This window comes from Nansenia antarctica (genome assembly GCF_963989245.1).
Source record: "Nansenia antarctica genome assembly, chromosome: 2".
NCBI lineage: Eukaryota > Metazoa > Chordata > Actinopteri > Argentiniformes > Microstomatidae > Nansenia > Nansenia antarctica.
Genome location: NC_137675.1, coordinates 59,884,656 through 59,910,488, shown reverse-complemented (window position 1 = coordinate 59,910,488; position 25,833 = coordinate 59,884,656). Strand labels below are relative to the sequence as shown.

General features: G+C 41.9%; 2 protein-coding genes across 2 annotated transcripts; both read left to right on the top strand.

Moving 5' to 3' along the window:
* Positions 1-5,733: 5,733 nt before the first annotated feature.
* mpv17l (MPV17 mitochondrial membrane protein like) lies at positions 5,734-7,752 on the top strand (the record flags this gene model as incomplete). Its single annotated transcript, XM_080523714.1, has 4 exons — positions 5,734-6,040; positions 6,391-6,461; positions 6,906-6,935; positions 7,537-7,752. 4 exons carry the CDS (start codon positions 5,734-5,736, stop codon positions 7,750-7,752), a joined length of 624 nt encoding a protein of 207 aa, XP_080379840.1.
* Positions 7,753-11,182: 3,430 nt separating this feature from the next.
* Positions 11,183-22,610, top strand: nde1 (nudE neurodevelopment protein 1). The gene is made up of 9 exons (XM_080522519.1): positions 11,183-11,306; positions 13,874-14,009; positions 14,977-15,130; positions 16,597-16,745; positions 17,011-17,147; positions 19,822-20,067; positions 20,266-20,351; positions 22,101-22,249; positions 22,480-22,610. The coding sequence occupies exons 2-9, from the start codon at positions 13,924-13,926 to the stop codon at positions 22,526-22,528; spliced, it is 1,056 nt and encodes a 351-aa protein (XP_080378645.1). The 5' UTR covers positions 11,183-11,306; positions 13,874-13,923; the 3' UTR covers positions 22,529-22,610.
* Positions 22,611-25,833: the final 3,223 nt, after the last annotated feature.

Here is a 25,833-nt window from a genome sequence, read left to right as displayed (position 1 = left end):
AGAAAATATAAAATAAAAAAAAATAAAAAATAAAATAAAAAATAATAGAGAAATTATAGGGATAGAAATAGAAAAGTAAGAGACAAAGGGAGGGGGGTGGGAGGGGTGGGATCGGGGAGGGTTGGGGGGGGGGGGGGGGCTTCCTTCCTACTCATTCATTCGGTCCATTTACTCCAGTTCATAGTGAATTGCTCTTCACGGCCTCCCACTTTGCAAGTAATTCTTTCCATTTCTTTTATGTCTTCAACAGTTTTTTTCCAATTATTAACGGATGGTGGGTTTAAGTCCAACCATTTACGTGTGATTTGCTTTAAAGCCGCGATACGTAGTATGGTGTACAAATATTTATCTCCCTCTCTGTATATATCTAATGGAATAAGACCGAGTATAATATTGACTGGATGTATAGGATTTTGTAAGGTAAATGTATTTTTTATTTTTACTTGAACTGCCTCCCAAAACCTTTTCAATTTAGGGCATGTATAGAAAATGTGTGTGTGATTGGCTTCTCGTTCCGTACATTTCCTCCAGCATTCTGCATTGCCTGTTGGCCTATATTTTGACAGCATTTTCGGTGTTAGGAAGATCTTCATATTTATTTTCCAAGCAAATTCTTTCCAGAATTTTGATTGTGTTGTCTTAAATATTCTTTTGCATGCTTCTTTCCACTCGTCATCCGTAATTGTTATTGCTAATTCGTTTTCCCATTTTTCTTTAGTGTTATCTTCTTGTATCTTGATTTCTTGCATGATTTTGTAAATTTTTGAGATTTTTGTCTTTTCACTGTTTCTATTTTTGATCAGATATTCCATTAGTATATGTGATCTTTGTTCCTGTCTCCTCTGCTGTGTTATAAGGTAGCTTCTAATTTGTAAGTACTTAAAAAAATGGCTATTACTTATATTAAATTGATTAACTAAGGTTTCAAATGAGTCTATCATGTCATTTGTAAACATCTGTGAGTACACCTGTAGTCCCTTCCTAGCCCATTCTTCTAATATTTTGTCTGTTTTATTAGGTAAAAAGTCTGGGTCACTGGCTATCTCTCTCAAATAAATACATTTGTCATCACATTTATACAATTTACGAATAGTTTTCCAATTTTTGAGGGTATTTTCTATGCATCTGTTATTTCCACTATGTTTTTGAATATCCTTTAGACTCAGAAAAGGTAGTGTTCCTATTGATATTGATATTGCTTGTTTTTCTATGTCTTTCCATTTGGTTTGAACCGAGTTATTCATCCATTTCATTATTGTATCTATTTGAGTTGCATGGAAATAGGACTTTAGATCAGGGAAATTAAACCCTCCTTTTTCTCTGGTTTGAGTTAGTATACTAAGTTTTTTCCGTTTACTTTTGTAGTTCCAAATGAAATTTGAGAGCATTGTATTCCATTTTTTGAAGCTACGCTGTGGAATGGGAACTGGTAATGTTTGAAATAAAAACAGAAACTGTGGGAGGATCATCATTTTGACGCTTTCTACTCTACTCATTAAGGATTCAGGTGTTATCTTATATATAATATAATAAATATATAAATCCAATTTCCTTGAAGATCAGTGCTGATGACGGAGGAGACAAGAATAGGGAGTGGGATTCAACTGCAGTGCTGATGCTGGGCTAATAACTCAGGCACAGCTAGAACCACACAGAACAGCCACATACAGTTAAGCTACACTCAGCCTACAGCCAACAGCCCACAGCCTACAACCAGTCTTAGCTACAACCGTCAGAACAGACCTGTTCCTCCTAGCCCATAGCTAGTAGTTAAGCACCACACCACAAACTAGCCCAACAAGTTTCACTGTGGGAAAAAGAGAAGCTTGACATGTTATAGCCACGATAGACTCTGATCCACCTCCTCCCAAAATATATTGGACTAACTCTAGCCTATACCCTTTCAATATACGCCTATGCCGCTGACCAGGAATCTCATCGTTTGTGTTTTGTAAATTCGACAGCTTTCTGCCTCTATTCATACCGGTATATATGTTTGTGTTTTCTTTTGTTGCTGCTTTCTGTTCATCAAAGATCTCCCATGATTCACCAAACTGCTGACCTGTCAATGGTTCAGACTCAGAGAGCCATATAGGTCTAGCTTATAAAACATCCATGAAAACACACATATGAACGCACACACATGAACACACACACACACACACACACACATGAACACACACACACACATGAACACAGAAACACACACTAGAAGGTGAGATCAGAGTGGGTCTGCTGTAGAACAACAGTGGAACAGCCTCTGTTCGGACAAACCTACGGGTTTTCCCTTCAGCCTGCAAAAAGAAAACACAAGGTCTGTCCCAAAAAAGAATTCCCCTTTGTAAAAGTGCCTCACTGTTTCCATTCACACTGAAACAAACATGGTTACCGTGGCTAGGCCTGCTCTCCCATGGACATCTTCATTTCAATCCCATGACCAAATAATGACCGAAGATATAAAAGATACACCACAAATACCATCCAACCAAAAAAGCAACACATCAAGACACACAAATGCACGCGGTTTGACCACAAATAAACGTCCAGGAAATAAGCAGTTTTTCACTAATTAAGTTTAAGGGTGTGGTTTCTTTTGTCTTTATAATCCAATGGATTACAATCCCTCAGTCTCTTTAAAACCACCCCGGTGGATCACTAGTGTGATCTCTAGTCCTAGGCTAATCTAAAGAAAACTCCCTGCTGCAAAATCCACACTTGGGAAAAGAAAATCACTGTCTAAGACTCCCCAAAACACTGTTCTAGGGTCAGTTTTGCATTATATCCCTTATGATTAATGCTAGGATTAGTGGAGGGTAAAATGATCCTAGGTCAGTCTACCGAGAGTGATGAGTGGCGTGTGGTGGAGGGCAGGGTGGCTGGCTGTCTCCCTGAGAGGCTGCTGGTGCCGAGCCCACAGGGGTGACCTAGATTAGGGGGCAATGGGCCCCCTGCCAAAACAAACTGTTGGGAATTCAGCTCTGACTGTTTTACCTCTGTAGACTGACATGCGTTTACGTGTGTGCATGAAAGAGAGAAAAAGAATGGGGGGAGAGAGAGAAAGAATGTAGGCCTATGTGTGTGTGTGTGTGTGTGTGTGTGTGTGTGTGTGTGTGTGTGTGTGTGTGTGTGTGTGTGTGTGTGTGTGTGTGTTGGCCTACATCTATGTGTTTGTGTCTGTCTCTGTGTGAATGTGTTTTGTGTGTGTGCATGCCCCAATTCTCAGGACAGACTCCTGCTCATCAGCAGACACACACACACACACACACACACACAGGGATTTAAACGTAGTAATCTTAGAGCAATAGAGAAGATTCATCACTGTGTGGGAGGTCCAAACAGGTCAGATGGAGAGAGAGAGAGAGAGAGAGAGAGAGAGAGAGAGAGAGAGAGAGAGAGAGAGAGAGAGAGAGAGAGAGAGAGGTGATAAAAAGGGGTTGCTGTGATTCTATTGTTGAGAGGCATGAGACATCAAATCAGTCTATTGATAGAACTATGTAAAATGATCCCCAGCTCCATCTGAAAAACAGTTTTTCTCAGGGCCTTCAGTGCAGTCACCTGGAATAGGTTACATGTGTGATCATTGATAATTTAACACGATTGAAAAATAATCCAGTTTGTTGTCAATTCCAGTTGACACATCCACTGCTTGGATTTCAACAGTCTCAAAATGTGTAGCCTGTATCTGAGGAGTATTGCATTATTGCAGACACAATATCTGTCTGACTAACCATAACGTTATTCCACTCATATCTTATGACATGACTTGGTCTCGGACCACAGCTATTATTATCGCATAGCAAGCAAGTGACAGAGCGAGTGGCAACAGAACTTTGCGCACCAGAGGCATGTCCATACTCGCTAAAAATGAACTTCCGTAATTCAGAACAACCCGTTTCATAATGTCACCACCCTGTGATTTTACCATATGGATGTAAAATAGCCCATGTGATGTTAACCCCCAAAAAATCACTTTATTATCACTCAAAGGCTAAATAAATGAAAAGCATGGAAATCCACACATGCAGCCTTTCAGATCAGCTCTCACAAGTCTGGCGGACACTCGAGAAATACAAGTCCGCGGAAAGAACACACCCAAACAAACCAGTTCAATGTGAACAAACAAACATCAATTCATGATAAATTTGTTTTTTGTTCATATGATTTTTTTAAAAATATATCTCATACCTGACTGATTCGTGCTTAGTTTATTAGTTTATGGTCATCCTAAAGTTCCAGATCCCTTCGCTTCCACCGTCTGATGCGTTGAAGTTTATGGACCACCCAAAAATGATATTTTACTGGGTTTTGCAGCCGACATCCAATCGTGAGGAAGAGCCATGCGTAGGACTTTGATCGACCGCTTAACTACCCAATTGAATGACGATAATGCTTTCTCTCCCCTCCCTGTACCCGCCTCTGAGCCTCAAATACTGTTACAGTTTATGAAGTAAAGCCTACTGTTGAAATACTGCAGTTTGCGTCATGCTTGTTGCATCTAAGGTACATCCTCGCCAAAGGCTATGTGTAAAGATTGGACATTTGTTTTCTTTTCATTTCAACACCAACACCATAATATTTTTTAATTTATTTTTTTTGCGAGATTTTCATAAAGAAAATCTCGACGCATGCGTAATGAAAGCCAAACCGGTACTTCGGATGCGTAAGAAAAAAATATGTTGTATTGTCTTGGAGTTCATTACATTTTGTACACCGGTTTTAGTCCCAGTCAATGGTAAAGTCCCCCTTCTAGTGGTTACATGTAGAATTGTTTTTCATTTTCATTTCAATTTCATGTTCATATAATTTTCACTCCAGTATTACCAATATATATATATATTTATATCTAATCTATATATATATAAAAGGAAAATGCTATACAAATAAAAAGTTGTTAAATAATATTAAAAATAATTATTATTATTATTATTATTATTATTGTTCTTATTGTTCTTATTATTATATGTCTATTATTCTCCAATCATAGTTTTCAGTGCATGTAATGGTTGTAATATAGTATTTTGTAAAATATGAAATACAAAAGCTGACTGTCCTTCAACACAATGGAAGAAAGTGGTAAAGAAAGGCATGTTCTCGGGCATAATATGAAATTCACGAATTAACATGGTAGAAAAATAACTTCTTTGTTTTGTTTTGTTGTGTGTATGCGTGTGTTTGCTACTGAGAGAGAGAGAGAGAGAGAGAGAGAGAGAGAGAGAGAGAGAGAGAGAGAGAGAGAGAGAGAGAGAGAGAGAGAGAGAGTGTGTGTGTGTGTGTGTGTGTGTGTGTGTGTGTGTGTGTGTGTGTGTGTGTGTGTGTGTGTGTGTGTGTGTGTGTGTGTGTGTGCGTAAAGAGCGCACGCAACACGCGCAGCTTCACAGATTTGCAATACAGTAGGATGGCTCAAAGAGCCTATCCGCTGAGCTCCCGTAGCGAACAGGTGTTGTTGAGATTTGTGGACCAGTTGAAACGATGTATAAAATCTCAGCTCCCCGACACAATCCCACAGATTAGGAGTTGACGCGCAGGATTTGTTTGGGCACCTGATTACACCCGGTTACCAGGTTTCTACTTCACGTTCCATGACTGTCCTGGTGGAAGTTTTCGATGGATCATCTTAGTCCCTAAAGATCAAAGAATGTGTGACACTACTCTAATGGCTGGAACACCCGATCCTTTGCCTTGATTAACATGAATGAATTGTGTCGTGTTAGCTAAGGAATAATGTCTGTCCAAATGAGAAGAGCCGTTTTAAAAGAAGCAGTCAAAAGGTTCCCGTGGCTTGCCAACGTTACTCTGTATGGGTGCTTGTTCGCCGGTGGGGACCTCGTTCACCAGCTTGTCGCACAAAGAGACGAAATTGACTGGGAACGCACAAGAAATGTCGCTATCGTGGCGATCAGTTTCCATGGCAATTTTAATTACTTCTGGCTGAGGGCCTTGGAACGGCGTTTCCCGGGAAAGTCCGCCGGCATGCTTTTTCGGAAGCTGCTCCTGGACCAAAGTTTTGCGTCACCCCTGGCAACTAGTGTCTTCTACACAGGTAATGAACACGCATGGTTTTTGTTGTAACCTAATAATACCAAAGCTCATCTGAGAAATTGGCCAATAACCAAACTGGCCATTGCGTAATTCCGATAACCTTGGATGCGTCTTGGCGATGGTGGCTATTAATAAGGGGATGAATGAATCATAGAAGTGAGTGTACTGTACAGGAGGCCTCCAAGCCATTTCTAAGGTCATATTATGGCAGTAAATTATCATCACTCTCGTGCTTAGATAAACTACGAGATCACGTTACTTGGTAGTGGTAATGATTCATGCGTAAGAGCGCAAGGATGAATTGTGAATGCGCAGGGTTGACATCTGTGTACTCTTGACTCTTCCCTATAGGAGTGAGTGTCCTGGAGAAAAAAGAGGATATCTTTGAGGACTGGAGGGAAAAGTTCCTCAACACATACAAGGTAAGGTCGAACTACCAGGCCCCGAGACAGGAAGGAAAGTCACCTTCCGCATAGCGCGATGCTCACCCCCGATTAACCCAGATTGTGGCACCGCTTTTGCGCAGCAGGCACTCCGCCAGGGACAGGGTAATTCATGACGATTACGGCCTGTGGATAAAAAGCAGAGGGCCTCTGCTTTCAAAATCTGAAATCCCCGAATCATGTGCCAATTGTAAAGACCAAGGGCATTGTGTCATCAGAGAGGAAGGTTGTCCGAATTCTATTGTGGTATGAGGCTAACCCTGGTATAAATAGGCCTAGACTCCATTCAGTATAGGCGACCTACACAGGGACTTGTATGGTAAATGACCTTTACAAGAACTGACCTTTAAATGTGTGGGTTATTGATATTGGTAGTACTGTATATTTTGATTCCCCATAACATTTTGTCCCTTTGAATTACAGACTGGACTCATGTACTGGCCTTTTATGCAGGTACTGTAAACAAACAGGATGACATTGATCTATCTTTAAGTAACATCTTGAACGGACACACATGCACTACACACCTTTACAAGCTACAGCATGAGAGACTTTACTATAAACATTGTCCCATCCTAAGCTGTGTCAATATTGCATGCAGTGTCACCCATTGGTCTGTTTTGGAATTCTTATAATTCTTTGTTACTGTTATAGATATAATGAGTCTGCTATTTATTTACAGTGAGTATTTATCTGATGTATTCATGATACAGTCTGTCTGAGGCTTCTATGACATCTGTTGCTGTCTCTCTCTCTTTCTCTCTGTCCTTCTCCCTGCTCCTGTCACTCTCTCACCCTCCTGCACTTTGCACCGTTTTCTCTCACACAACCTATTTTTGTCCCTCTCTGTCTTGTTTAATATCTCCCTCTCATTCTTGACCCCACGTGCTCTAAACCCCTCACCCCCTCTCTCTCCCTTGCTCTCACACTATTCCGGCCCTCTACCCTTACATGATCCTTACTACTTCCCCCCTCCTTTCTCTCTCCCCTCCCTTAAGTCTCACCTTTCTCCTTCCCTCCTTCCCTCATTCCTGTGTTCTCTCTCTCTCTTTAGTTTTTGAACTTCATGCTGATGCCCCTCTACTTGCGCACAGCGTTCATGGGCTGCTGTGCGTTCCTCTGGGCCACCTTCCTTTGTTTCTCCCGCCAGGATGGTGACGGCACAGCAGCCGTTGCTCTGGTTTTCCTCCTGGATCCCCGGGACAGGCTGCAGGCAGCACGTGAGGCCAGGCTCGCCCGTAAAAAACAAAAGGAAGAGAGCGAGAACTGAAAATACAATTCAATACAACTTTATTTATTTCCTCAGGGGTAACAGAAGGCATTGTTGGACTACACAGGATTGTGCTACATGATTCATTCAGACATGACCTTGCAAACCTTTGCATGACCTTGCAAACTATTTCAGTTTGGAAGGCAAAGACTTTGCATGAAAGAACGTTTCTAGCTGTTCATAATCATTGTAGCAGGAGGTGATTTGGAATCATGCTCTTACTGATGAGGTAGCCCTGCCTGAGACAATTAAACTCAAGTGGCGCTTGAAGATGTCCTCTCAGCCTAATGGTACACGTCTTCCATGTGGGAGACACAGGTCTGAATCCTGCCCGCCACATTAAATGATGCCATCTCTGTGGGATAGGTCATGAATAGGAGACATCAATCTGCACTGTATTATACATTTCTATATCCCATCCGTTGTGCCTTCTGTTGGTGACAAGATTGTCCACTGTGTACTAGTCTATTAACGGTCTATAAATGGTCTATCCTAATATTGTGTGTGTGTGTGTGTGTGTGTGTGTATGTGTATGTGTGTGTGTCTGTCTGTGCGTGCGTGTGCATGTGTCTCGTTCTACAAGTCTTGACAAGTCCAGAATGACCGTTGAAGGATGAAGAGCTATCCTATTACTTGAAATGTCTATTTAATCAAATAGGTTGCCATCGACCCAGATACCTTATACATGTATCCATGAACAAGAGGTATATAAACAAGATACTGCAGGCTTACATCAACAAGATATTATAGATTCAATTTTCATTTTCAGGCAAAAATCTTTACTCTGGTGACACTATTAGGCATTCTGAGTTATTGTAGTACCCATCATCCACCTGGGTTTAATGTTTTATAGAATCTATTAATTCCATGGGAGCGCATTTATAACAGGACCAACTGTTTGTACAAAAATACAATGACCTAATATGAGAATATCTTAATTATGAATAGCTAAAGATTACAATAGTTTCATTTGAAAAATAACAAAACAAATCAGTACCCGATACCTCAATTGACCTGCCTCTTACAGTAGAAGTTCTCATTCAGATCATTCGCACAGATGTATACAAGTCCTCAAAAATACTGTAGGCTTACTGCTATATTATTCCAATTGAATACTCTGAGACATGCTAAATGCATACAGTGTAGATAGTACAGTAAATAACATAAAATAGAAGTAATAATGTCTGCATAGCTCAAAACAATTAGTGGGAGTGTTGAGTGATGTTGTGTGGATACTGTTTCTCTGATGTGTGTTGATTGTTGGTTTACCAAGTGATTTTCAAGGACTTTAGCTGCTTATTTGTGCCCTGGTCTGATATTACTCATGACTTTTGTTTGATTATTGTGTGCGACATTTGATGTCATCTTGTTTTATTTTCATAGAAACGCAAATGATGTCCATTTGCCGAGCTCTAAGGTTTACAAACAAACATTTTAAGGGCTTACTCTCTAAAAATGGTTGCAAGTTAATGTAAATTGTCCATTGATTATATGACAAGGTACAGTATATGAAAAGTGAGAGTGAGTGAGAGTTTGGAAGCATAACATTATTTATTACTTTCTTTTTATATGTTACATTGGATTTTGGTTGGTAGAGAAAAGGCTTTTGTCAAGGTTTGAATTATGCATTGACTTTTGATGGTGGTGCTTTGACAATACAGGGCTGGATCAACATCAATACATTCAGTGGGTATGGGGGTCCCCAGAATAACACTTCCCTGTTTATTACGGTGGTTTGATTTGTATGAGATTGACTAGCATGGTTACACCCTCCCTGATAATGAAACCCCTGGGTAGAAATGATGAAGGTCACTCTAATGTCAAAGGTTAAAGATACAACACCTGACCTTTTTAATTGTGTTGTTAGTGTTGACATTCAATAGCTTAGCCTTTAAGGCTTGAGAGAACATTATCTATGCAGCTTTGACAAAGAGCGAACACAGATCCAGTATATTTCTTGTGTTTGTGTGTGTGTGTGTGTGTGTGTGTGTGTGTGTGTGTGTGTGTGTGTGTGTGCGTGTGTGGGCGTGTGATCTTTTGGGGGAAGCCACAAGGTAACGTAACGTAACAGCTTTGGGCCATAGTGATAGTGCGTGTGGATTAACAAGGATCAGATAGATAATCTCAAGGACAAGGTTGCCCGGTATAGCAAATTTGACCTCTCACCTCAGGAAGAGGAAGTGGAACTAATTTCACCAGGAGGGACGTTTAGGGTCATGAAAGTGATATTGAATTAGGGAAATGCAGTGTTGTCTAACCATAAATGTAATATGAACCACCAACATTCACAAACCTTACCCATAACTGACAACAAATAGCTTATGTACATAATCAACAGTTCTAGCAATGCCACACCTGTAGCATGACATCTTTTTAACTATCCATATTCAGTAGGATGCTCCATCAAGAGATTCTGGTGAGCAAAAGAAGCGAATGTTACAGATTTAAACAATACAACTCTCATGTGATTTTTTTACATACTAGTTGAAATGTCCCCACTGTATATCAAAATTGGCAGTGTACATTCATGCTGTGAAACCTACAGAGCAACGTGTGTTTTGACTATGACAGTTCATGATTGCATAAATGCATGAGTTATGGAACAATGAAAATGCCTTGATTTGGTTTGACATGTTCTTCTCATGGTTTGTGGAATGTATCTTTGTACTGTATATGAGTGGGTTGAAGAACAGGGTCAAATAAAATGATTAAAAAAGTGTATTTGTCTGATTTTCTAAAGAAACATCTATACAAAAAACAGACTAGATCAGTGGGCATATTATATTATGACACTTTTTAAAGACCTATCACTCTTAATTGTAGTTTCTTTCATCAGCCGCAGATGGAGACATCCATCTACCCTACTCTTGGTTTGCTTGCATTTATTCCAACTGCTCCAAAATAATGCAAGCAATAATAAGTTAGACTGTTAGTGTTAGGCATTCCATGCTATGACATTGACACATTGTACACAGAGGCGAATATCAGTCAAAAAATAAGACAAGAAATCTCCTTTACCACATGAAAAGTCATCTAAAATATTTGAATAAATAATATAATATAAACATCTAAAAATGTTTACAACTGCATTTGTATAATTCAGAACTAAGCTGAAAAACAGACAATATAAGAGAGCCCTTGCAAAGATTCTTTGACGATATCTATTTGAGAGAACAGATTAGGGATGTCTATGATGAGTGAAGCAACAAGCGATTACCAATGATTGTAGTAAGCGCTTGCTTGTCACTATTTATTGACCAATGGCGAGAAGATACGCGGACCACAGCAGACCGGTGGTTGGAGCAGGCTCTGACCAATGAACAGCAGCCTTTCAGCATTGTTATGTGGCAACTTTGTTGCTACTTTCACAGCTGACTTTCAACGAGGACGTTACGAGAGGCGCTTGCTTAACACTTTAGTTTTATTCTGTCGTTGTGTGTCCATCTGAAGTTGTATAGAGTATCTGGCTAACAGTAATCTCCCGGCGTTTTCGTAAGCCTGGACCGGCTTAATTTCACAAACCGAAGAGAGCCGGCTGCTGCGTGCTAGCTGAGGTTAGCTGGGATTTAAATCGCAAAGCTAGCTTGTCTGACAAAGGTTGGTCCGCTACTTAGCCGTCTACTTGGCTAACCACAGATAGTAGATAGAGTTATAGAGAAGTATCTCAACTCTACTACTTCATTTATCCTGACGTCAGTTATTTCTTTGTTAAATTGACTGGAACTTGAAAAAAAAGAAAGACTATATAACTTCAGTGTGATATGTGAGTCTATGGTGGCAGAGCTCCTAGCCTGCTACAGCAGCTAACGTCGTTAGCCGGCGTCTGGAACAACCAGCCGAGCTGTGGAGGAATGGCAACCTGCACTTCCCCTGTTCTGTTTCCTTTCTGTTCTGTTTCCAGAATTCTTTCTCAAGTCTATCTCTATATGGCTGATAAAGCTAAGAACTTTTATACAGTTTCACATTCTTAGAGGATTTGAATTGCAGTATTATAGCAGGTTTTTTAAAGTTTGAATTGACTAGTCCACTCTGTCTTGGTCTACTGTCAGTAGACTATTTGCACGAATCTTTTTTTTTGTACAAAGGTGTTAAAGGTGAAAAAGGCTCACATCATATTGTCTTATGTAGTTACCCAAGCTAGACCCAAATTCAAGTAATAGTATTGCCGCCAGCTGATGATAGCAGACACACCCTTTTCTGGTGTCCTTTATGAGCTCAGCACAGTGAGCTCACTGAAACTTGGGATATTACTTTTCCTTTAGTTAGTGACAGTGTGCGAATTAAATCACGGTGTGCGGGGGAGCCCAGGGATTAAAGCAAAAAAAAAATAATCTCCTTACAGATTTTTTCTTTTTTTGAAAATCAATGACACATCGCTAGTCATTTAACACGGCTTGTTTTGTGAGCCTGCTAACAATGTAAAGTAGTGTTGTAGTTAACTAGGTAACAATGTAAAGTAGTGTTCTAGTTAACTAGGTAGAAGTTCAATCCATTTCGCTGCTGTATTTTGGCTTGACTAGCGAGTTTGTGTTGTGATTCTCAACAACGTAGTTTCACCCTTTTCCATAGTTTTGAATAATAAATGTGTGGACTGACGATGTAGCGCAGCCTAACTTATTCTAATAATTATTTAACATAGTTTTATTCTGATAATGATTCCCCCCTCCTCCCAGACAAGGTCACATTATTATTGGATTGGTTGTTTGGTGCCGGGTGAAGTTAGCTAAACATTTAACCTGCTAGCTAGCAAGAGAAACATCATGTCACTCTCCAAAGGTGTAAAGAGGAAAGTTGACAGTGAAAACAGGGCATTTAAAGAGGAATGGACAGCGAACTATACGTTCATCCTACCTGGTTTCATCAATGCAAAGCCGTTGTGAGACTCACATCTTCCGTGCTCACAATGAATGTTCCCTTCCACCACCTATACATGCGAGTCGTCCTTTTCGTCAATGAATGCGATAAAGACGCGCTAGAGGAATCGATTGGTGCATAAAAACCTTGAGAACTGCCGGATTAAAGTGACGTCCATAATAATAATAAATAATAATAATACATTAGACTTATAGCGCTTTTCTAGACACTCAAAGACGTCCATATCACCAGATAGCCAACAAATAGTGACCGATGGGAGATGCCAGTTTTCTCATTAAGTGAGATTTAATAGCCTAATATTATTTTTTCTATTTGTAATGAATGGCTCATTGTAATTATTATCCCTAGTAATGTAGCGTGTTTGCTCTGTCATTAAATGTTTTTCAGGAGCATATAGGCTAAGCGGATTCATTTTTTATTTTATTTATACGATTTAGTTGTCAATGTTTTTCATAAAATTAAACTGCATTTGCTTTGTTACTGTTCACATGTGTGGTGCAGTCACATTCACATAGCCTATAAGTAAACATTAAGTTTGAATTATTTACTGAGCTGGCGTTACTTTTTTCAAACCACACACCGCATGTCGGCTATTTCAGCACCACGCGTTGTCCACCTACTTATCACTATGAGGGGTTCAGCGTCAGTGCACCCCGCTGCAAGTTACTGTCGCATAGTTGTAGCCAATAAAGGCCTATATGTAGGCTATATAGGCTATTATATATCATTTATATTACCTAATACCAACATCAAAATAGATTGTATGCCTCTACAAATCATATTACACCAGGTAAAATCCGTCACAACTTGGAATAAATCCATCGCAATTTGGAATATTTTAGAGCTCCCCCAAAATTTCACAAACCATGTTTCCAGGGGAGCTCATGTCACCACTAGGGGAGCTATAGCTCCCCGAGCTCCCCCTTATTTCGCACCCTGGTTAGTGATTACTTGACTTGAACTCAATCACCAAGCAGCCTTCTTTTTGAATTGTAATGAACATAAGCCATGCAGGAGCTTTGTCATCAGATTCTTATCAACTTTATTGCCATTATTCAATGATGTTGACAGGACCAAACGTGGTATCATAAAATGATGTCACTAAAGTTTCTTGACTTTATTTAACAGGGACACGGAACAAACTCATTCTGCAGGTGTTTAGCAGTCATCAGTGTACACTGGAAGTGCAGTCAGATTCACCAGTGTCAAGTTCACTCTCCTCTTCATTGTTTGTTGCCTCCCACAGACTCAGTGGAAAAAAGAGACCAGTGAAAAGGTTGTCTACTGTGGCCAGAGATGGGGGAGCCTGAGCCAGTCAAGTTCATGTCTCTGGAGGAAGAGCTTGATTACTGGAAAGAGCAGGCTTCCAAGCATGAGCAGAGGTAACGTGTAGGAGACTGGTGCTCAGTCCCGAATCCTACCCTCTCCCCCTGGAGAGACACTTGTTCACTATGATCTAAAAGCATTGGATGGGTATCTTGTATCTTTGGGGGTTTGGGGTTCGCCACTGTGTGCTGGTAGGCAAACTGGTAGTAGTCGCTCTGAGTAGAGGGCTGCAAGGGGATTTTCCTGGCTACACAGTGTACAGGTTTTTTACTTTTGCCTGCTTGCGGCTCTGTCATTATGTAAAGCGCATTGAGTCGCATCTTGTGAGAAATGCGCTATAAAACATGATTTGATTTGATTTGTACAGTAGCACGCACCAACCTGCATACGACACCGTGCTCCCAACTATCTATCCACTCTAATCCAATTATACAAACCTCTAGACTAGAGCAAGACGCCCCTCTATTGTGGGGTGGCTGTGGCGCAGGAGGTAGAGCCGCCGTCTAATGATCGCAAGGTTGGCAGATCGGTGGTTTAAGCCCCGGCTGGCCATATGTCGAAGTGTCCTTGGGCAAGACACTGAACCCCAAATTGCTCCCAGTGAGCGGCCGGCGCCGTGCATGGTAGTGGTGGTCTAGTGGATAGTGAGTTGGACTTGTGATCGGAAGGTTGTGAGTTCAAATCCCGCCTGAAACCACACCACTACTAGTGTTTAGCCCTTGAGTAAGGCACTTAGCCCTCAGTTACTCCAGGGGGAATGTCCTTGTAATTCGTAATTGTAAGTCGCTTTGGATTAAAAGCGTCTGCTAAATGGCAAAATTATTAATTAATTTATTATGGTAGCTTGCCACCATTGGTGGGTGAATGTGAGGCCGTTGTAAAGCGTTTTGGATAAAGGCGCTATATAAGTGTGTATGTATATATTGTGTTGTATATGATGTGGTGTTGTTGGTATGTATGTGACCTGTATCCTTAGTGACCATATGACTCCCTTACCCTTTGACCTCTCTGCGGCTGTCCTAGAGCGGAGGAGTCCCAGGAGGAGCTTCAGGAGTTCCAGCAGATGAGCCGGGACTACGAGGTGGAGCTGGAGACGGAACTGAAGCAGTGCGAGGCGCGGAACCGAGACCTCCTCACACAGAACAACCGGCTACGAATGGAACTGGAGAACTACAAGGTGCACAAGGCAGTGATGGAGTCTCACCTAACGGTCTAGAACTAGACCGCTTGCTTGCTTACACCTATCTGGTTCCTTCAGATCTAAAAACAGCTGAGGCGTAGGGGCTAGGCGAAGGCACTAGGTGTTGTTTTCCGACCAGGATAAAAGTAGGTGGAGATGTAACTCTAGAAAGGTCATACCGGTGCACCATTACGCAAATGTGTCTGCTGAACTCCAGTTATGTTATTTTGCGTACAAGAACACAGCCCATCTGATTGGATGCCTACAGATGGATTTGAATGGGGGATTTTCCTATCAGTCAGCTGATATAGGGCCCCAAGTTTACGAGCCATTCCTGCCTGCAGAACATGGGTGGAGGTTCTCAATAGGGAGTTGGTCTGAAGTGCGCCTTTGTGATGACATTGTAAAGCAATGTCTGTGTGTCTGATTCTGGAAAGCTGTCCACTTTGGATGAAGAGAATACAGTTACACACACACACACACACACACACACACACATACGCACAGGCCTGACACGCTCACTCTCCCACAGAGGGCTGATTCAGAGCAGGGAAAGCAGCTGATGACTGTTGCTGTGTGTTTGTGTCTGGAGGGGAAGGATACGCATGGTCACATTCCAAACCTCCCACTGCCTTTCCTCTTTACAACTTAAGACTGATCCAAGGTCAGCTTTATTACATCTCTGTTTCTAACACTAAGCAAAGCTTTCATAAGCCCAGCATAGATCCCACAACAGTCGAGTAGTAGGGCAGTAGATTAGTGGGGTGTGTGGAATCTATGGACTTTTTGGTATTTGGCCAAAGCATGCCTGTGCTTGAGATGACGTCATTTTGTGACGGTTGAGAATTTCAGTGACTCCCCATGATTCCCCGTCGTGAATGATGATTACATATCCTGTGGCAAGGTTTGAGCTTGAGTCTGACACATGACTTGACCTGGTCACTTTTTCTGAATTGGTCTGACTTGCCATAATTTACTTAGATAAAACGGTTTACAGTTTCACATAAATGCCTACCTCATGTTTTGAATATATGAAGTGATGTATATCATACTGAGTATGCCAGCAGGGTTATCGGCTCATTTCCCTAACGGTCAGGCTAAGCCTGCTGTCTCATATCTAGGTTCAGAACAGTAGCTGTTAACTGCTGCAAATAAAAAACGATTAGGCTTAGCATGACCGTTAGGGAAATCAATAAAACTCTTGAACACTCCCTCAATGAATACACCACTATGAATACTAAACTAGCAAATGTTTCATTTAACATGGCCAAGTTTTCTCACATCAGTGCAGATGAGGAAATTAAGCCACCTTGATATTATTGAGATGCCAAATAGTGCAACATTTAGAAACTTTTGGTGATGTTCAGTGCAGCCTGAGGTTTGACCCTGGCTGGTGTGTGTGTGTGTGTGTGTGTGTGTGTGTGTGTGTGTGTGTGTGTGTGACCTCTTGTCCCCTATGGCAGGAGAAGTATGAGACGCAGCACTCGGAGGCCTTCAGGACGATCTCCACCCTGGAGGGCGACCTGGCCGAGACCACGGCCATCAGAGACCAGCTGAGCAAGTACATCAGAGAGCTGGAGCAGGCCAACGACGACCTGGAGAGGGCCAAGCGGTGAGGAGGGAGGGCCAGGCCAAACGTAGTCCATTAGCTCACAGTCCATGCCGAAAAGCCCCAATCATTTTAAATGTTCAATTACATTTTTTAAATGTATTTTTTATCACTAATGTAAGGTCTATGTAACAAACAGGATGACTGTTTCTTTATCGTTTCTTTTCAGAGGAGCTACCGTTTAATTCTAATTACCGGTACTTCGTCTGGTAAGTAAAACGTTTCTAAACTGATAGATAACCAATTGAACCTTGCCTCCTCCACCCAGGGCGACCATCATGTCCCTGGAGGACTTTGAACAGAGGATGAACCACGTCATAGAGAGGAACGCCTTCCTGGAGAGTGAGCTGGATGAGAAGGAGAACCTGCTGGAGTCAGTCCAGAGGCTAAAGGATGAGGCTAGAGGTGTGTGTGTGTGTGTGTGTGTTAAAAGTTTCATGTTTTATTGTTACATCACATTACACAAGTTAGAGAGTACAATTCTTAGACTTCGGTTCCTGACATCGCAGCACAAGACAATAAGGCAATAGGCATAATTCAAGATAAAAAGTGACAATAGTACAGGAGATAAGTGACGAATAAGACAGGATACAATTAGCAGTATAAATAGTAAATAAAATAGATAGTTCAAGTAGTAAAGTCGCTTAAGCTGTGAGCTTAAGGTTTAGGTAGTCTGTATACCAGGGTTTCCGTTAGAAAAAATTGGTGCCGGTCAACGTGTCCGGGAAGATTTCAATGTGTCGGACAAACGGGAGAAATTCCGGTCATCATATTAAAATATAATATAGGTGTTTGTAGCGGTGATTAGCTGTTGTGTAGACTATATAGGCCTATGCCATTTAATGTCTATTTCTCATCCGATACGATTAGATGCAAACTATATAATAATATAGGCGTTCATGATTCGCATGCGCTACTATGGCATAATATTATGTCCAGGGCTGCACGCGCGCCACACTGGGCAGACTAGTCACCTTTGCTACTTTGAATTACGACTGTAGGCTACTTTAAGATGTTTATTTCAATTGCATTAATGGGATTTGAGTATGTAATTGGTCATTTGAAGTATGCCTAGTTTAGCTTTTGATGGCTATTTGAACGGACTGCATCGATCGATCAACGGACTCCACATTACGTTAACTGAAGTGTGTTAAATAGTTTCACGACAGTAATGTACGTTTTCTATATTCTCTTTCCAGTTTTAGCCTTTTTATCAATAAAACAACGTCATTTCTATAACCACGTCTCGCTGATTGGGAAGGCATTAAGTCTAGCTGCCTGTCAAGAGTGTCAAATCATACTTACTCAGACTCGGGAGTATGAGAATGGGGAGGATGTATCGGGGGGATACACACCCGTGGACTATTTCAACTTAGTGGCACAAATTAAACTCTAACACTATAGATAGACTAAATTGAACTAAAATGATGGACACCGACTGAATAACTGAGTGGGGGGAAGACAGGTCTCAAATGTGGAACAATTATAACATTTAATACATAAAGATAAAACATACACAAATATATAACATTGATATCCCTAAACTCAAATGTAGTGTGGTATTGTCAACCTAATCTAATCAATCCTAATTAATGGTATACCAGTAGCCCAGGCTGTCGATAGTAGCGCACTACTCCCGTAGTACTTCTCCCGACTCAGGGCTGGAACGGGCACGGCAGGCTCAATCAATGAACGGGGTTGAGATGGCCGCTAGCGTCCTTTACTAGCCGCATCTCACGGCCCTCTGTGGTCATTCACTGTGCTCTAGCACATCCAAAACACGCAGAACAGTAACCTTGACTCCGGTCACTGCAGTGGTTTTATTTAGACTAGATCAAACTAAATTAACTGACTAAACTACTCGCGCCGTTGAGAGACAGGGTTGCCAGATGGGGCGGGTTACCGCCGAATGGGCTACTGGGTTTAGCGGTTATTTAGCGCAGTGTTTCTCAACCCTCTCCTCGGGGCGCCCCAGCCGCTCCACATATTTGATCTGTTCCACCACCAGCACACCTGAATCAACTAATCAAGTACAAACTATAATTGCTTTGTACTTGATTAGTTGAATCAGGTGAGCTGGTGGTGGAACAGATCAAATATGTGGTGCGGCTGGGGCGCCCCGAGGAGAGGGTTGAGAAACACTGATTTAGCGGACTAGTTAGGCTGTAAATTGTCAATCCCATCTGGCAACCCTGCCGCTGTTTGTTCATCGCGTAGGCTAGTCTACACATTAATAATAAAAGAAAACATATAGCCTATATATTCGTCTTTTTTAATGTAGAAGGAATCAGAATATGTGACAAATTAATTTTAGCAAATTGTATTCAAATTGTGCTTAGAGGGAATTATTTTCACCGGACATTATGACCGAATAGGTTCCTGTATGTCGGACTTCAACAGATTTTATCGGACAAAGACCGGTAATTACCGGTTAACGGAAACCCAGCTGTATACATGGGGTGTGCTTGGGGATGATGGTCAATTGTCTACTGTAGGCTTGTTTATGAGCCTGATCGCCTGGGGGAAGTAGCTGTTGGTTAGCCTCTGAGTTTTGGGTGGTGTGCGTGCGTGTGCTCGATCAAATGCTGTGTGTTTGTTTGTTTGTTCCTGTGTGTCTCGTTGATGTACACTGGCTGTAGTGTTTTCTTGCGGATGAGTGAATGGTCCTGTTGTTCTGGGGGCTGATGTGTGTGTTGACTGTGTGTGTGTGTGTGTGTGTGTGTGTGTGTGTTGACTGTGGGTTGACTGTGGGTGTGCTAGATGCCAGAGTGATTTCATGCTTTTCTCAATCCGTCAGTGGTTGTAGTCGATTTATCTCCCAGCATTCAGTGCTCAGTGTAAGTCCCCAAAAAGCGATTTCCACCCTCTTTGTGAGTCCAGAAGTTTGGCCTGTCCGTCTCATTGTGTTGTGATTGTCGAGCCTTATCTGCAAAGTGTGTACACTGTCGAGCCTTATCTGCAAGTGTGTACACTGCCCTTCATCGACAGATCTCACTAACATGGTGGAAACGTCCTCTATCCTATGGAAGTGCACACACTAAGTGGTGTGTGTGTGTGTGTGTGTGTGTGTGTGTGTTAGACCTGAGACAGGAGCTGGCTGTGCAGCAGAAGCAGGAGCGCCCGCCGTCTCTCAGCATCACCAAAGAGCCCTCCTTGGACAAGCTGGACGACAAGACCTCCCCACCTGCCTCCCGTCCTCTCTCTCTCCACACCTCCCTCCCATCCCCCCCCTCCACCCTCCCACCCTCCCTCCTCTCCACTCCCACCAGAACCCATGTCTCAGCCAACCCCTTTGCCACACCGCCGGCCTCCTCCTACAGTCGAGGTGAGAGCCACAGAACAGTGTGCATGCGTGTGTGTGTTGTCTAAAGTAACACTGCTTATTTGGAACCTTGTATTATACATCACCTACACCATGTCTGCCCATTGATAGGCTAGTTCATTCAGATTACTTGAAAAATGATTGTATTGACTCTTGTAGTTGACTGTGTGTGTGTGTGTGTGTGTGTGTGTGTGTGTTTAGGTGACAGCTTAGCTGGTACTCCTCTCACCATGTCGGCGCGAATCTCGGCTTTGAACATCGTTGGAGAGCTGCTGAGGAAAGTGGGGGTAAGGGCAGCCTTGAACCGTCGTATCTCTGCTTAGCTGCTTATGAACACAATGGACACAGTCCACGTCCCCAGCACCTCTGTGTGAGGTCACAGTAGTACTTCAGAAGTACTTAACGATTACTAAAGTAGTCCTTTATTGTCAAGGTCTTTTTGTTTCCAGAGCAGTGTTAATTTTGGCAGGCGCTTAGTCTTTAGACGAAGATGCACACCAGTTCTAGTCACACCCAGTCTCCTCCATCCTTCTTAGTTCCAGTCCATTTCCAGTTGACAAAAAAACTGAAAATATTCCATTGCAGTTTCATTCCACAGACAGTCTAGCCCTAGTCATCGACGAAAACTTGACTAAAATGTTTTGGAGTTTTTGTAGACCAAAACCACACTAAAATGCCTTCAATCTTGGTCAACCAAAACCAAGAAGGACAGAAATGACTAATGTGCATCTTCAATCAAAGACCAAGACCAAGACTAAACAACTAAAAAGCCTGCCAAAATGAACGCTGTTCCAGAGCAGACCCGTCCAGACCCGATAAACAGCTCTGATCAGGACAGCGTCTCATATTGTCAGTATATCACCCTTATTCATCAAAAACCAGGGCTACAGTCTAGTACAGTCTTTATTTCAAAATAAGAACGGGTCCATTCCGGTAGGAAATCCACAGGTCCATTTCGAAATGGGTCCACATTTTTTGAACCTTGTGAAGACCCCTACATTTCCTGTCATATTAGTGAAATCTTCAAAGCCACTCAGAACTGTGGCCTCCTGTGTGAGGGGAGTGTCTGTGTCTCTGTGGTCACTGAGGACACTGCAGAGACCTTGTTTTTTTATTGAGTCCATTAGGGGGGTACAGAGATGTCATTATCTGTTCAACCTACAAAATGATATAGATCTCTAGTCAGATAGAAGACGTTAAGTGGGCGTGGTTGATACCGGAAGTCACGTTCGATTGTTAAATTAATTATAATACAACATTATATTGGAATATAATTAATTATGAAATGTATGTACTCTCTCTCTCTCGTTTTATTTTTAGTTTTAACTAAACTAAGTGTTATGAACTGTCTGAACTCCACCCCTTTAAAGAGAAAGGAGGATGGAACAGAATAGTCTGCAGGCCTTGCAGGACATACAGTAAACACAGTTGTTAAACCGGAGCCACAATCAGAGATCTGTTCAGACAGAGACTGTCTATCACAAACACACAAACACACAAACACAAACCCTGCAGCATCACATGACAATACACTAGACAACATATCGCTAATGAAACTTAATGTCCTCAGTCATGGGCCATGGACTCTAGGGATGTACCCGAATACGAATGTGTTATTAAAGAGAATAACTAGCCTGGTGGCTCCCCCCCCATCTGTTTCGCTACTGGCCAACTCCTATTACCCACGGTACCATGACAACGACAGTAGTTGGTGTCGGCCGATAGCACAAACAGATCTGGGAAGAGAGAGTGGCAGCCTGACTGACAAGAATTAAAAACAAAACGTGCATCTCTCCAGAAATGACCATTGAATGGATACCAGCTATCCACTGCTGTTTCTGATCTATCTGTACTGATATCTCTATGGCTGTGATGTGACACCATTTTGTCTGTCCTGTTGCCTGTGTATACACGTGTGTTGGTGTGTATGTGTCTGTGTCCCTCTGTGTGTTTGTAACCTTACATTGTGTGTGTGTGTGTGTGTGTGTGTGTGTGTGTGTGTGTGTGTGTAACACCACGCATGTTTGCCGTTTCAGAACCTTGAGTCCAAACTGGCGTCTTGTCGAGAGTTCGTCAACGACCAGACATCGAGCCGCAGTGCCCTCACTGGAGGACAGGGGGCGCCGCCTGCCCAGCGGGACGGTTCTGACAAGCCGACCAGCACTAACGGCCTCTACGAGAAGGGGTGAGTTACGCTCTGACGCTGCGTAGAATGTCCCGAAAATTCAAATGAAACCCTTCCCCGTGAGTACTTGGGAGGGGTGTTGGGTGTACAGCAGTGACTAAAGGTTCCCAAATTAAGACATGAAATTGGGGTCAACTGTGAATGATGAGAATTCAGATAATGTTGCAGTGTTGCATTCAAAAGCATACCCGGGATTCAGAGTAAGGATAGAATTGTGTTCTGTGTTGCAGCTTGGTGAAAAGGCTAGACTTTGGCCCTGGACCAAAGATTCTGCTGTGAAAACCATCCCTCCTGCCATCCCTCCACCACTTCATCTTCAACCCCTAAACTTTTCCCCAACCGATACAGACCCCCCCCCCCCTCCCTCAAGCACACCAAAAAAAACACATGGGAGATGGACTGGACCACTGCTTTGCTATGGAACTGTGTACAATATATTGCAGCTTTCAACAGGGCTTCAACATGGCGAAGCTGACCACTACTGATCTCTCCTGCAACAGAGCATCATGGAGGAGCGGCGATGATGCCACACAGGGTACTACTTCCTCTACTTCCTCTGTGCTTGTCCCAGGATCCGTTTTTCCTTGTGGCGTCTCTTAAAAGAGGACCAAGAGGGGTTTGTTGCTCAGAGTGGCGCCTGTTTCTAGCACTTGCACTTCGCCTGTTTTGAACTAACCTGTCCTGTCCTGTCGCAGGCACATTTCACGTTTGTGTGTTACCTTGGCGTTTTGTGTTTTTGCATTTTATGTTCTTTTTGTGGGTTATTGATTAAAGGAGAGTGTGAGCACTGGAATAGATGGAATATGCACAATGACTGAGCGAATTGGAAATGTTTTTAATTTCACTTGAATACCCCCCCCCCCCCCCCCCCCGATTGTCCTCTAATGGTTCAAGTGATACTGTACCTAACTCAACAGTGACACCCACTGGTTAGGGCTTGGACGTGGAAGTAGTGAAGATAAGTGCAGAGGGGTTGGGAGGTAAAGTAAAAGGGAGGGAGTGTAGGAACTCCATATGTAGTGTTGGGAAGCATTCTGTTAAGTGCTACTGGTTGGTCCAATCCCTAGATTGTCCTTAGAGTGTCTGACCAGCCAGACACTTAAGCAGATCAGAGATGGGTTTAAGCTGTATGACACCATTCCTAGCCTATTAAAAAGCACAGTGGAGGAGCACACCCTTACAATCATCTCAGATTTACACAGTGTTTAGGGTAGATGGGTAGGGTTAGATTTGGTAGCAATACACTTAACGTAATGTAAAGTACCCACAGGTGGAGATCACTATCAGGGTTTAAATGAGAGAGAAAGTCATAGGGCCTTAAGGTTGAGATGATAGTCAATAGTTAAAGATGCCTTTTTCGGAGTAGTCTTTCTATTTTAGCGATAATGTAGGATTCTCATACTAACAAAATACATGAAATGTTTTGAGAATACACAAGGACAGTATTGTAAACCTTGATTGCATAGATGTTTTATATTTCTTGATGGAAATGCTGATTATTGTATGAACTCAGAAGACAGCCTCATTGTATGGAGGGTGCTTTTAGTAGAGATCAGTTGTGTTCCCTCTGTTTGTAGCTGCTGTGGGGTTGCCTGGAAATGACGGCTGAGTGGGTTCAAACTGTAGGACCAGCGGTTATACTTTGAATATCATTTGATCACTAGTGGTCACGTTATACTCTTGATTCGTTAAGGGAGTGCACAGCCCCAGTCCCCCATGTAATTCGAACCTTGCTGGTAACCCACAGCAGCTAAGACAAGTGTAAAGAAAATGTCTGTAACCAGTGAATGAAAATCCTGGCTGGTAGTAGAGTGTATGTTTCTCTCTCTCCAAGTTGTGCACAGAGTGCAAACATGTTACGGATATTGACATCACAACCCACCTTTTTCCTTTATGATAAGCTTTGCTTTATGTCTTTATGTTAAGACTTGCACAACAGTGGAGGTAGGAATGGGAGGAACGGCCTCGTTGTAATGCATGGAATGAGGAATGGTATCTCAAACACACGTTGAGGCTGTCCTCCCCATTTCTGCCTCCCCCAGCCCTCCCCTGCTGCTCAACTATGTTAATGAAAAGCACATCCTCATATGTTCCTGTGTCAAGCTTGGTGCCTTATGGACTGTTCAGCCCAGTGTGTGGCCTTTCTAAAGACGTAGCCTAGCTAGCTCTGTACCTTTTCTAGCTTTTAGTTCTCAGGTATTAGACCATGTCCCTCTACTTGTAGACGATGGGTACATCTCTGTTGTGAGAAACGGCTTCCTCTCTTCTCCTTTCTTTTATCAAACCAGTGAAAGAATATTGGGCTTCTGTTACATTTACTTCTCATTGTGAGTTAGTAGTAGCCTATGGTAGTAGCGGTTTTCTATTAGTATCCTGTCAGGCATGGACAAATTTACACTAACGTGTCTATAGAATGTAGTTACAAATTCTCAAAGTATATCTTTGCAAATGAAGGAAACAAGATGAGAAGAAGCCAGTTTAGACTATTGAGGTGAATCCTATGATGCAGTATAATTCTAAGAGAAAGCGTAGAAAGGTGCTCAGCTCCTACTTCTGCCCTCCAGGAGTGTAAATGTAACATTGTTGTGAAATGAGGACCACATATGAATACTTCAGTGAAGGGTACACGTGTTTTATGTTAAAAAAAGAGATGTAAGAAAGCGTTAATTCACTTGCTTTAGTGTTGTACTTTCCCTATAGGGTACTACTAATATAGGTTATATCTAGGATGTTAGTGATCACATGGGTGAGTCTATAGGTTTGACTGTAACTGATTGTTGCTCAGGGTTAGTAAGAAGCAATAGCGTTGAAACATTCCTGCTTAAAAACCTCAGTGTGTGTGTGAATCAGGAAGTCACCGAGATGGCTTCTGAATATGATGTCACATTCTTGCTTTGTGTTGCTTTGTGTAGCCACTTGTGAGCTTCTGTACTAAATGCAAATACATTTATTAAAAAGAAATGTCTGTTTTTCATTGTTGGTGTTGCCTGCATCCACAAGACATGTTTGGTGACACAAATGTGTCTCATACCCAAATGTCTGCAATAAAGGTATTAGCATTTCTTTCTGTTAAAAATACATGCACTAAAAAACACAGGATGTGTGTGAGGATTTAAAGTAGTTTTATAGCATTTAGGTGATTGGGACAAATCATTTAATAGCCCCTGACTTCCCTTAACAGTCTGAAATAGATAACTCAATTGTGATTTTTGTAGAATCCTTATTAACATCATATAATTGTATATGAACCCTCGACATCTGGAAGTACATCACAGTTGTAGTGTGACACGGTGGTATGTCAAAAAGCACACAGTCTAATATCTGATGACAGGTGGTTTGTAAAGTAATGTACATTAACCTATTCAGTCTACATAACTCACTCGATTCACAATAGTTTCACAGATTATCAATACATTAATTTCCTCTAAATTAAATCATGTTGAAATGTAGAAGACAAATAAATAGTAAAAGTGCATTGAGAAACAATCTTCAGTGTCTATCTGCATCATGACTTAAACCAGAGATAAAGATATGTCATTATAATTTAATCTGCATTAAGAATATTAATATAGTTAAACCAGCTC